General features: G+C 38.9%; 1 protein-coding gene across 3 annotated transcripts in view; it reads right to left on the reverse strand.

Moving 5' to 3' along the window:
- ppp3cca (protein phosphatase 3, catalytic subunit, gamma isozyme, a) overlaps positions 1-13,620 on the reverse strand; it is a 31,504-nt gene that overhangs the window by 12,350 nt on the left and 5,534 nt on the right. For all 3 annotated transcript variants that reach the window (XM_044198092.1, XM_044198093.1, XM_044198091.1), the window contains exons 3-6: positions 12,217-12,341; positions 7,469-7,580; positions 1,085-1,230; positions 659-798 (exon numbers count right to left, since the gene is read on the reverse strand). In XM_044198092.1, coding sequence (XP_044054027.1) covers positions 659-798; positions 1,085-1,230; positions 7,469-7,580; positions 12,217-12,341 — 523 coding nt within the window. The remainder of the gene's footprint in view (positions 1-658; positions 799-1,084; positions 1,231-7,468; positions 7,581-12,216; positions 12,342-13,620) is intronic.

Consider the following 13,620-nt stretch of genomic DNA (forward strand, 5'->3'; position numbering starts at 1 on the left):
ATCTCAACCTGAGTCAAGCAGACTCACAATATCATGTATCAGGATTGGTGCTAGCCCAGCTCCAAAGTACTCAAATCAACAAATTAAGCTGTTCTCTTATCAACACCTGAATCACACAAAAGTCTGATACCATATTCTGTTTAACTTACAAAGAAAGGAGTAAAAAAAAAAGGCCTCCTGAGAAATGCTTGCCTGGTTCAGGTGCTATTCTGTTTTGTTACACATAACTACCTGACTGTTCTTTCCCATTCTGAATAAGCTGTTTGTATCTGTCGATCTACAGAAATCCAAATAAGCCATTTTATGTGCTACGAAGTTGTGTGCCGGTTGACCATTTCTGATCCTATTTTCATTTAACATATTCTGAACAAGCTGTTTTTGGCTGTGAACCTGTTTTGAGAGGGCCATTTTTGAAAGTGCCTCAATAAGCTCTTTGACCTACAAAAAAGTGAAGCTACATCCTCTGACCTGTGTGATGCAGCCTATTTTCTATTTTATTATCATTTGTCATTATTTTTGTATTTGTTTGAGATTGGTCTATAAAAAGCAATCCATTTGATTTGAGTTGAATTTGAAAATCAATTGTTTATATTATAATAAAGTGCTGTATTTGTATCTGTTCTGACGGTTTGGTATTAGTGCACCTGTAGAGTAATACCTGAAAAAGTAAGAGCAGCCTCTGACGGAGTTATGGCTGAAGTGTTCAGATGTCTTTTCACTGCCATAATCTTCACCAGGGTCAGCCCAAATCAGGTCACACATTGGCCCAAATGCTGGAGGCTCTTTAAACCTGTCTAACTGTTGAGCACAAAACACAGAAACACACTTAGTAGAGATAATGTAGTTTAGACTGACTTCTTAGATACAGGAAATAAAGGTGATAAAGAGCAAATAGACTGCAACAGCCATTTCAAACCAGTATTACTTATAGTTCACTCGATTTCGGTACAAAACAAAGTATTTCAAATAAATAAAATCAAGCAATGGGGAATTAATAGATCTTCACTTTTGAGATAATGCACGACAGAATTATGCTATTTCAGTATTTTACCACAACGTCATGTGTCAGTGGTTGATCACTTACTTTCCTTATGTCGTCTAGGCAGTTGATTTCTGGTGAGAGTCCGCCATGTACACAAAGGAACTGTTGGTTGAGCAGGGCAGCAAGGGGCAGGCAGTCAAAGGCCTCCATACAGGCGTCATACACCCGTTCAGAGTATTTAATTTTACCTGCAGCAAACACATGGCGACAACACAAAATATGGTTTATTTTTGTAGCTCATCTAACATAAGAATAATCTGATTCTTTTACAAAATATAGCCACAAATGGCAAAAATTCTGTTGCATCTTATTCAGGTGAAGTAATGTAACGAACGTCAGCTAGGTTGTGGGTTAGCTTAGCTAGGTTGTGGGTTAGCAAACTGTCGCTACAGTTGCTACAGCGAAGCTAACAGCCAGAGAGGACGAGACGGTTTTCCAGAGCCAGCAAACCAGCTCTAGACAGCGATACTCACAACTCGCCTGCTACTATAGCAAACATCACAACAACAGCATATCTTGGCAAACTAGAAAGTAAACTGAATGTCCGTGGGCAAGTCATTTAATGTTAACTCACACACAAATCATGGCTGGAATAGTGTTGTGTGGCCCGGTTTGAGCCACTTTGTTTCTCATTTACAGAGCCAGGGCTGTGTACAAACAGAGTTTTTTTCAGTGCACACACTGAACAGACAGCTAGCGGACTGTGGAGATATTCGCTGAATTTGACAAAAAGATGTGTACTGGATTAGAATCGTATACCCCACCTTTAAAGGTTTTTTGGGGGGTGGGGAATTTTTCCTCATCCAAATCGAGGGTCTAAGGATAGAGAGTGTCGTATACTGTACAGATTGTAAAGCCCCTTGAGGCAAATTTGTGATATTGGGCTATATAAATAAAAATTGATTTGACTTGTCAGAGGTGTTGTGAAGAAGTAGCATGGCTCCTCTGCCAATAGTAAGACTGATGATTGTGTCCAGGCAGTTTCAGCAGTGTCAGTTGCACAACTCAAGGTCAACGCAGGTCAAATTAGGGCAGGAGGAAGTTGACTCCTTATAGGGCAGGAGCACCCAGAACACAGCCAGGAAGAGTACAATGTGAATGGTAAAGATTGAACAAGTCAGTGCATGAGTACCAAGTGAATGCTGCATTAAAAGGTCATATAGAAAAGTCTATAGATTCAAGCTTGTACTTGTATTAGGAAGGAGCAACTTTCAGCTTCTCTGGTGGGTTTGAGAACCCCTTCACATCCATTTACATCAGCTTCCTCAAGGAGGGGTTGGAGAAAGCCAAGTCAAATGATAATCATTCCTCTGGGTAATGATCCAAGATAAGGAAACCCTCCAACAACTATATAGAGAAGCTTTCTCATCAGTGTTGGCAGCTGAAAAACATTTTTTGCCTTCTGTCCTCTTTGTTACTATTTATTTGGGCGTCTCTGTTGGCCAGAAAGTTTTCTATACAGTATTTGTATTGTGACAAACAGTCCCTATAAATGACAGGGAAATATTGCTTCTCAAACCTAATGTTACTGTTACTGTCTAGTATAGTATATTTTAATGAGATACACACTGAGCAGTAACAAATATGTAAACACATTTAGATCTGCTCTCTCTGCTCGTAGCTGCTGATTAATGTTGATATAAACATTCCTAAGACAAATCTGTGTCAAAAAGTGTATCATAACGCACCAATACATCCTATATTTCTTCTTTTTATATCCTGGTGTTGCATGTGCAATATTTAATGACAGTGATTTCAGCCGCTTCGGGCGCTCTTTTATCATTTAGCCTATGCAAATTTTGAGTTCAGAGATTGATTACTTTTTTGACTCAATCCAGACATCACCACCTACAGTATCTGTAGTGTACAGAATGATGTAGAAATTTTAAGTAAAACACAATCATCATACATCAAACAATTCATCTTAAAATTCATTTAGCCTAATCCTTCTTAGGTGTAAAGACAAAATACCACCCACCTACACTCACTGGATAAGAGATCTAATGCAGTTTTTGCAGTTAGAGAAAGTTAGATTCACTCTTAGGATTTACTGTTTTATAACGTCTGGCAGCGATTTATCACCCATGTCGAGAATTGTGAGTTGGATAACACATTTTGACTGTGATATTGTCTGGGTGTGAATGTTGTTTAAATGTGCAGCAAAACTGACTACAAGCAGTCATTCATGGTTAAGGTATGATATGTGTCATGACAACACATTACCACTGTTTTTTTCCCTTTTATTTAACATTAACATTTTTTACAATTATTATCAGGTTTTTATCAACTTTTTTCTTAGATTGCTTTTGTTTATTTATTTATCTAATTATTTATTTAGTCTTCATTTTTTTCCTGACAAAATGTGTTGGTAGATGGGGCGGAGGGATCTGTTATTGTTGTTGAGATGTTCACTGTTGTATCATTCGTTTTTATTGGACTGCTAATTGACATCTTTTGTGTCTGTCTTAAGGTAAAAATCTGAAATAAAATGTCAGAGAAAAAGACAGAAAAGGAAAAAAAATTAATTCCGTCATTGCAACTTTCATAAAAGCCATGGTAGGTCACTAGATTTTTGGTTTTAAACATGAAAATGTTTTTAATGCTTCAAAGCACGAACCTTTTAAATATCACATACAATGCCATTTAATACCTATGTCACAATCATACCAGCCAAAGTCTTAAAGCATGATGGAAAATCAATAGGTACAATATGGCAAAGAATTTTTTATTACTACACTGCATTTTTTTCAGTGCTTCCCAGCAGTATAGTTCCTAATTATATTATAAATTAAATTAATGCGACCTAGAACTGGATAAGTGGCATTCAATGGATGAATAGATTAACCAATGACAAAGTATTAATTCATTTAGGTTCATTTAAGTTTTTGCTATAACTGACACTTGCCCATCATGAGACGATGAGCCTCCTAGCTACTGGAGCTAGCAGTAGTGACAGTGTTTGCTACAGGTCTGGTGGTACTCAATGAAATGCCACAAAAAAAAGGACTGAACATTCTCCTGTGGACACAAGCCACCATCAAAACAATCCCACTTTTAGATAATAATAGGTATGTAACATCTCCCAATAGTCCGCAATCACATACAAAAACATTTTATAACTAACACCACTGCCTACAGTTGCTTCCTGCTGGAGTTGCTTCCTGCTTTCTTACAGTGCAGACGCTCTGCTGCTTGCTCTCGCCTCTGCTTGCATTCTTTTGTTGAAATTCTTGTTTTTTCTGCTAGAAATTATGAGCAGCAGCTCCTGCATACTTATAAATCATTAGTACTGTAACTTATTCAGATAAAGTAAGCTATTGCCATATCTTCAGCACTTTCATGACCTCCTCAGTACTACATGAGTGTGGCCTACCAACAGCACAAGCCTGTACTGCAGTGAGTGCATACTTAGCTAAAGCTAATTAGCAGCAAGATGCCTCCCTTCTCCACAGACGACTTCCACAAACTTCTACAGAAAATTGCAGTGCTGGAAACCAAAATCCACCGGTTAGAAGTGAAGAGCATGCTAACACACAGCTAATTAACACTTGGTGCAAAGCCTAAGAGTAAATCATTTCCCTGGGAAATGGGACAACGAGTAACAGGCAGAGCCCAGCGCCCTGAGATTTATGATGCGACTGGCTGGCCTGCATTATCATCCAGGCAGAGAGCCTCTTCAACCCCTGTTCTTAGTAGGACACAGCCATGGACTGCTGCGAAAGGGAGTTAGCAACAAACATAGTTTGTCTAGTAAAAACACCAAAATACTTGCTTTCCCAAGGATATTGTCTCTGCCTTTGCAGAAAGAATCCTGCATATCGTGGCTGCACACCCAACTGTGGAAAATAACATACTGCACATAGGGACCAATGATGTTGTGAGACAACAGTCTGAAGTGCTTAAACATGACTTCATTGATCTGTTGAACACAGTCAGCTCTCTGAATGCTGAGGTGTTTATCAGTGACCCTCTACCACCAGTCAGAAGAGGAATTGAGAGATTCAGCAGATTGTTGGCACTGAACACATGGCTCTCAACTGCATGCACTGTCCATTCAGGGCACTTTATTGACAATTTCAACTTTTTCTGGGACCGCAGACATCTTTTAAAGTGAGATCACTTCAAATAGCATGACACAATTTGATCCTATTAACCATATAAACTTGGAGGACATTATACAACATTTGAAATCCTCTTCCTGCTGCCTTGATATTCTGCCAACAGGCTTTTTCAAAAATGCTTCTAATTGCATGGCCTCAGATGTTCTACAAATTGTCAAAATGTCTCTTCTCTCAGGTGTCTTCCCAGAGGTCCTGAAAACTGCAGTCATCAAGACACCACAAAGAACAATCTAGACACGTCACTAATGAACAATTATAGGCCCATATCAAACCTCCCGTTTTTAAGTAAAATCATTGAAAAAGCTGTTTTTCAACAGCTGAACAACTTCTTGGCATTAAACCGCTGTTTTGATGTCTTCCAATCAGGTTTTCGAGCACACCACAGCACTGGGAGTGCTCGTTAAAGTCTTCAATGACATTAACACACAGACAGTGGCAGAATTTCAGTCTTGGTATGATTGGATCTCAGTGCTGCATTCAACACGGTCGACCACAAAATATTACTAGACTGACTGGAAAACTGGGTGGGACTTTCTGGAACAGTATTAAACTGGTTTGAATCCTACGTAAAGGACTGGGACTACTTTGTGTCTATAGATAATTATACATCTGAGCGGACAAAAATTACATGTGGAGTTCCCCAAGGCTCTATTCTGGGGCCTCTTTTGGTTAACATCTACATGCTACCACTGGCTCACATTATGGAGAACAACAAAATATGTTACCATAATTATACTTTTACTCTCCTGTTTTTATTTTCTATTTAACTGATTTTAAGTGTTTTTAAATATCTTTTTATATTTCCCTTTGTTGCTTTTATGTTTTATGTAAAACACTTTGAATTGCCTTGTTGTTGAAATGTGCTATACAAATAAACTTGTAAGAGAAAATATTTAAGAAATGGCCCAAATCAAAATGTTTGGAGTGAGGTAACACTAACTGAGAATTAAGAGGACTTTTTCCTCTACCTACAGTCAATAACTGTATTAAGACAAGTCTAGGTCAGCGGGGCAGTTATTAAATATCTCTGATGTGGTCACACTTGTAATCATATTCAACTACAATACCTAATCTCTTGGACAAATCTCTAATATGATCTAATGTGCTGAAATGATTAGTTAGTTTAGCAGTCTTTAAATTAAATTTTTCAATTCAATTCAGTTTTATTTATATAGTGCCAATTCATAACAGAAGTTATCTCATTGCGCTTTTCCTATAGAGCAGGTCTAGACCGTACTCTTTAGAGTAAATTAAATAATATCAGGGAGCAGAATCGTTTCTGTTAATTAAGGTTCATCACATTCAGTCTAAGCATGTTAGATTCGTCTCTCCTCCCATTACATGCGATTTTTTTGCAGTATTGAAAAATAGGCACTAGTCAGAGGCAATTTAGCCAGCAGGCACTGATGGAAAAGCCCTATAAACTCAAAATACTGAGTTTTGTGCTTGAATGATTATAAGGTACAAAAATAGATTTAATTCTGTAAGTAATGCACCCCCTGACTTCCCACCCACCTACCCCACCTCACCCCCCACCCCCCGTATGTGTGTGTGCTCATGTGTGCAGATGAGGTGGTATGTGGGTGGAAATGGGGGGGTGGGGGGTGTAGTGAGTGAAATCTATTTACAGCTGGCAAGGTTGTCTTTGCTGTCTGCCAAAATGTCTTTGTTTCTGAGTTTGCATACTAATGTCTCCACACCTGCTTCACACACACATACACACACACACCGACAGATTCACACACTCAACTGTCACAGATTGAAATCAGTGTGTGCAGTGCGTGCAACTGTCTGAAAAGCATCAGCAGCATGCCTGGCTGCTCTCCATGCTCCAGCAGTTTGTCTGCAACATGAAAAGAAAAAGACTTCATCTCCTCTGCAGAGTCTGTAACGCTGATGAACTGCCACATCTTGTGAAGGGACTTCCTGATCCAACAGACACTTTCTGACAAACATGTCCTATTTAAGGGAAGCTAGTCTTTTTATTAAGGGGAGTCAGTCACCTCACAGTTGCCACACACTTCTTCTCTGGTGTGGAAATACCAATATTTCTCAAAATCCTGTGTTTTCTAATTCCTAATTTGTGCCTGTTGTGTGTGGAAATAAAAAGGATGATCAATTAACCTGCAATAGTGACTGCAAGAGCAATCCTGCACTTACACTGTGAGTACCAAGCCATACCCCTATACCCAGACTTTGTCTGAAATCTGAAACTTGATTGATAAAGGCCACTCTGAAGTGGTACAGAGAGTGTATGGGCACATTAGACGGGCCTTCATATGGCTGAGAGAAGCACTGCACTTACATTCCTGTTTGAAGGTGAAGTACTCTGTGAGGTGCCGGCACTCGTGGTTCCCACGCAGGAGGAAGAGTGTGGTGGGGTGGTTGATCTTGAGCGACCAGAGGTAGAGAACACACTGGGAGGACAGGCAGAGAGAGAGAAAATGTGGGATGAAGGGAGGAGAAGTAAAAGTCAAAGTTGTGTACTGACCTTGAAAGTCTGAGCTCTGAAAGTGCTTGTATGATTTGTTTTCAGGATTAAAATCAGCTGTTGACAAGTTTCCAATGCTCTCTTCCCATTAAATCCACAAAGATATTTAGTTTACAATGATATAAAAAGCAGCAAATTCTCACATTACAGAACGAGAGAATGATTGGAGTTGTTGCTTGAAAAATGATTGAAATGATTATCAAAATAGTTGCTTTGCTTTTCTGTCGACTAATCTATTGATTAACTAATTGCTTCAGCTCTATTACACACCAACCTCAAGTTTGTCTAATGTTCACCTGTTACAACTCAGCGCACTGACTCATGAGTTGTGGGTAAGCACACACATTCCAGTGTTGAGCCAGCCATCTGCAGCAGAGCTACCAAAGAGCATGAGACTTAGGTATTGCTTGTAGATTGGCCCACCAAGAAACTCTGCTACCCATGCAGGTTGTTGGTCATATTATTGCAGATGACTGTCAGTGTTTTAAATGACTGACTGAATTACTTTTTCAAATAAAATAAAAAATTACATACTCCCACACACCTGCTTCATTTGTCTATGTTTCAGTCTGACAGTGACCTTGATCAAAGCAAGTTAGCTGAGCTGCCATTTATTGCAGCAACAGCCAATAGGAGATTTTTTTTAATGGAAACAAAATGATTCCTTTCATATGCTCTAAACGTATGTACAATTAAAAGATTTGTTTTTCCTTCACAAACTCATGTCATCTGAGAAGCAATAGGATGTTTTCTTCTGGCCATATAAGAGGCTCTAATTAAAAAAAAAAAACACTGAAAAGCAGACGCGCATTTACAATCCAAATGAACTTGCTTTCTCTTCAGCGCTAAGACAGGGCACTGCTCCATATCCAATAGCTGCCACTTGCCACTCTCAGCCCACTCTTTTATCATGCACCAACCATGGCCTGCTATTAAGTCACTGGAACAAGATGCCAAGGTAACCAGAGTCAGCAGGTGTGTATTCACGTAACTGACAATGTAAAACAAAAAAACAAAAAAAAAGGAGTGGGGGTGCCAGGACTATCTTGTCTTATTCACTTCCATTGTTGGGAGGAATAGTGAAGTGTGAAGTGTAGATAAATGTGTAGAGGGGACTGTTGGTGTGACTTGATCTCCCAAGCGTGGAGGCAGAGAAAGGGACATGCTTGGAGTGGCTAGGAGCTGACACAGGTTTTAATGAGAGCCCTCTGCTCTCTTTTAGCCAGCCACTCTGTGTTCAAGCCTGAAGTGGGGGAGGCAGCCAGTGTTCATGTCTGCCACACAAAGCTTTGTGCCATTTCCTTTGTCTACCTTCACCTCAAGCCCAGACACACACACACGTAAATACATACACACTTCAGCCTGTACTTGGTGTGTATAGAGCCTAGGCTGGGGCTAGGAGAGTTAGCCCATTGACACACTCTCTTGGATCAAAGAGAATTTCGATAGTAGATAAAGAAGAGCTTAGAGAATAAAATGGATTGCTCACATGCACTGAATTTAGACTTTGGCAAATTGCTGGCCTGCAAAGGTAATACGCCATTTCAAGAGGCTACAGGGACTCTTTATGTTACCAAGGTTACCACATCCTGATATCCATTTTCCTATATTTGTCTTATGTGTTACTGAAGTGAGCTCTGTGGCCTTCCTTTAAAACGTAGACAATGTTCAGCCCTGCCAGTGAGAGAAAATAACAAGAATCTGGGGCTTTTAGGCTCTTTTGTTTTGTGGTGACTTTACATCAGCAAATCAGGTAAAGCTACTCCCTCTAATATGCAAAAAGAATCACCCATACCTTTCATACAGACTATTCCATATTGTAGTTCTTTGACTATAAGCGTTACTTATGCCTGAGCACTGTTTTGACCAATCAAGGACTGTAACTAATCATTATTTTCATTATTGATTAATCTGCTGATTATTTTCTCTATTAATCGATTAATCATTTAGTCTATAAAATGTCAGAAAATAATGAAAAATGCCCAGTATAATTTCCCAGAGCTCAAGGTTTCATCTTCAAATTCCTTATTTTATCTGATCATCTGTCCAAAACCCAGTGAAATGCACCTTACTATCATACATGACAGAGAAGAGTAGCAAATCATCACATTTTAGAGGCTGGAACCATTGAATATTTGTCATTTTTGCTTTGAAAATTACTGGGCCATTAATTGACAGAAAATTAATCTATTAATCTAAAATTAAACTATTTTAATGATCAATTGACTCATCGTTTCAGCTTCTGACCAATCAAGACAACTTGGTCGACTCTGCTTATGTGTTAAGTTGTAAGCTACAGTACAATAGGTAAGCAACAAACGCTCATCCTGTGCTGGTAAAAATAACCAGATAGTCTCTTCACAGGCTAAATGATACATCCTTCCAGAAAGCCTTGTTTTTAATTATATTAGATTAATTGCTTGACTGAATATCATGTAAACATACAGTATGTGTTCCATTACTTTTAATTAGTTGCTCCATGTTAGTTCTGACAGTGTTGACAGCAGGATGTACACTCTGCACTCCTCTCTGATCACACCCGTGTTTCAACCACAGTGGGTGGAGGAGTGTCGAGTGACACTGATAAGCACTGTGGCTCAAACACAGAACTGTATTTCAAGTGTAGAAGAGTTCATCCATCTCGTTTGGGGTGGGAGTACTTCAGGTGTCACTTTCCTACAGAAACATATGGAAAAATAATCCCAGTGCCATTTTTGAGGTCTTCAACAGACACATTCCCTATGCTGTTGCAGTCCACTCCTTTCATCTGTGACATTTCACCCACCTCAATGTACTACCCAGTGCCCATCAAAAGCCGCCACAGGGTGGTCAAAATGTTAGCATACTGCCTTGTTGACTCTTACATTTAGCCCACTCCACACCATCCTTATGAAATATCCTATTTTCTGCTCCTCCTTTACAAATATTCCTGAAGACATACTCCTAAAATGTTGCAATGCCTTCAGGATGTTACAAACAAATAAATAAACAACAACAGATGAATCAGCACTGCCTAACAAAGGCAAAAAAAACTTGACAAGTTGTAAGTAACTACCTTTTGCACCATTCACACCAAAACAAAGAACATATTTCCCTGTCTCATATCACTCAAGTGAGTACTCCACTGATTTGGCATTGCAGTCTGATAACACTGTCAGACTAAAAAGGACCAAAATAAGGACCAAAATCGATGCAGCAGAACCTTTTTTATTCCAAGCTTTCTTCGTCCTTGTCAAAACCTGGCACCTACGTTACAGACAATGCAACTCGACCACAAACAGTTTAGTCAGACATTCAGGTGTGTTATGCTAGTAGCTAAGAAAATGTAGCATCGAGCCTCTAGCCTCCAGCAGAGATGAGGAGCGGGCTACAGAGGTCTGGTAAGCTCATTTCTCCACACCCCCAGATTTCATTCATTTTCAAACTTGTAGCCTTTGATGTGACATCACTTTATCAGACTTCACGCAGCTCCCTCTGGAGACACTAAAGGCTTTATGATGTGGAACTAATACAGTACCTCACTGTGATTAAGAATACATGACAGTGAGTCTAATAAACTAAGATTATTTCATAAGATCTGGCACCATTTCTGCCAATTTTTTTTGTCAGCATCGATGCTTATCTTACAGAACATTACTATATTTTTCATTTTGACTAGCTGATTTCAATGATCTGTCTCTTGTTTTAGCTAATTACAGCTTACGTTTGATGCTTATAGCAGTACTCGACCAAAAACCTATTTTACCTAATGTACACAAACCAATATGCGAAAGTATGATTGTTAGGAATATACCAATACAGGTAGACAGCAGAGGAGCGGATTACACAGCAGTAGTCTTTTCTGTTGATGCTTTGATACGTTTTTTGGGGTCACCATTGTAACTGTCATGAATCCAAGCTTACTACAGCCGCCACCCTCCGGCCAGGGATCTCAATAAGGATACTGCAGTTTCACTTTGTACAGCCAGACTGCAGCTCTCTGTTCCAATCCTCCATCTTATTTTTAAACGTTCTAATAAGCATGTATGAACTGTGCCCTTTGAAATTGTCACTGAAATAGAATTTTCAGACAGCAAAACCCATTTGATTTGAGAAGCACTGAAGTAAGATCTTCAAAGCAGCACTGCAGTAAGCCTTGAATTTTAGTAGCTATTCTGACCATAGGTCACCATCTTAACCACCCTGAGAATCAAAATGGGACACACCATCATCCAGTTTAGTCTACCTTTATCTTATTACATCAACTCATTTTAAACTGAATTGCCAGCACTAGCCCTAATTCATATGCAAAACACTAGGATACCATCACACACCAATACTGAAGTGCTGTAACAATACACTGACACATATCACATTGTTCAATGCACAATATTCACAATGTGACTTGATATATTGATTATACACTAATGAAAACAAACTTAGATGATAGCTCCTCCTAAATGTCACCCACTGGACCTTTAAGTGTCTTCACTGCTATCTTCACAATACAACACAAATGTTTTTTATTTAACTGTAAAAAAAATCATTACAATTTAATAAAATGTGAAGACACAACAACTTACCTCAATACTGAAGTATCCTCGATCTACGTAGTCACCGAGGAAGAGATACCGCGTGTTGCTGGGTGATCCCCCCACTTCAAACAACTTCATAAGGTCAAAGAATTGGCCATGGACATCACCACATACTGCCAAAAGACAAACACACTGCTGTTAATTGCTCATGTAACAACTACAAGGCATACTGATATTTAAAATAATTGTTTTCTTAGTCTGGATATACAATACATTGGTCTTAATTTATTCTAAAACCTGCCATACTTGCAAAGAAACGAAAAGAAGCTTCTACATTTATTAAACTTACAGCTTCAATGCATTGTGACATTAGCAATAATAGCAATGATATTAAACGTACTGACAGTGGCAGCAGGAGTAATAGTGACGTACCAGTTTTTAGCTCATATAATCATGGCAGATGCGTCTGAAGTGTTTTATATTGATTATTGCTGAAGCCAGAGCAATTTAACTTGACTTTTGCAAATTGATTAAATGCATCAGTATTTAGAGAGAAACGCTACAATCTGAAATCTGACCCTCCCTTGCAATGACACTACAGAGCAACACAAGCATGGCAAATATCTTAGAATGCCATCGCTAGTGTCTGATACTGGATGCGTAGATGGGAGCATTTAAGAGAAGGATTTATGATTGTGTGGAATGTGCAAACAATATTGCATGTTTTATTACACAACAACTGAACTATGAATACTTTTCAGTGTTAGAAAAGTTCACACAAAATAATTAGTATCCTCATATTATCTACTATAACCATGTAAAGACATATTATCACACTGGCTCTACACAGGGTTTAGCCCTACAAAAAAACAAAACAAAATAAAGGCTGTACTTCAAGTGTCATCTCTCCAACAGCACGGAAAGATGATGGTTGACATGTCTTTTTATGTCCAATTTTCACTTGTGGACTTCATGATTCATTACCAATTTTCACTTGTACACATTAGAACAATAGTATTCAGGTTACAATTTGTCAATTGCAATAAAGTTTCAAACTTTATACTAAATGACTTTTGATGTGTTTAGAGAAACTGAAACAGTAATAAAACTGGGGGAGCTGAGTAAATTATATGTGAGAAAAACCCAGAAATGAAAGATCATATTTTCTTGAAAGCTGGTTGGATCTGAGGGTGCTGAATTCTGTGTGTTGCCCTGAGGCCATGCAAAGGTCAGCTGAGAAGATATTTAACTGGCTGATGACTGAGTTGACTCTGACAGCCTGCAAGGCCCTCGGATCTGGCACAGAATTGGGTATACACCAGCTGCCGGCATACAGAAACAGTGTTGCAATGGAATAATGCCTAGGTTGGTGCTGTGTTTACTCTTTGTTCACAACACTATTTATGCTGTCTTGGAATGACTAATGTATTCTGCATTCAATGGTTACTCTTT

This window comes from Siniperca chuatsi, linkage group LG5 (assembly GCF_020085105.1).
Source record: "Siniperca chuatsi isolate FFG_IHB_CAS linkage group LG5, ASM2008510v1, whole genome shotgun sequence".
Taxonomy (NCBI): Eukaryota; Metazoa; Chordata; class Actinopteri; order Centrarchiformes; family Sinipercidae; genus Siniperca; species Siniperca chuatsi.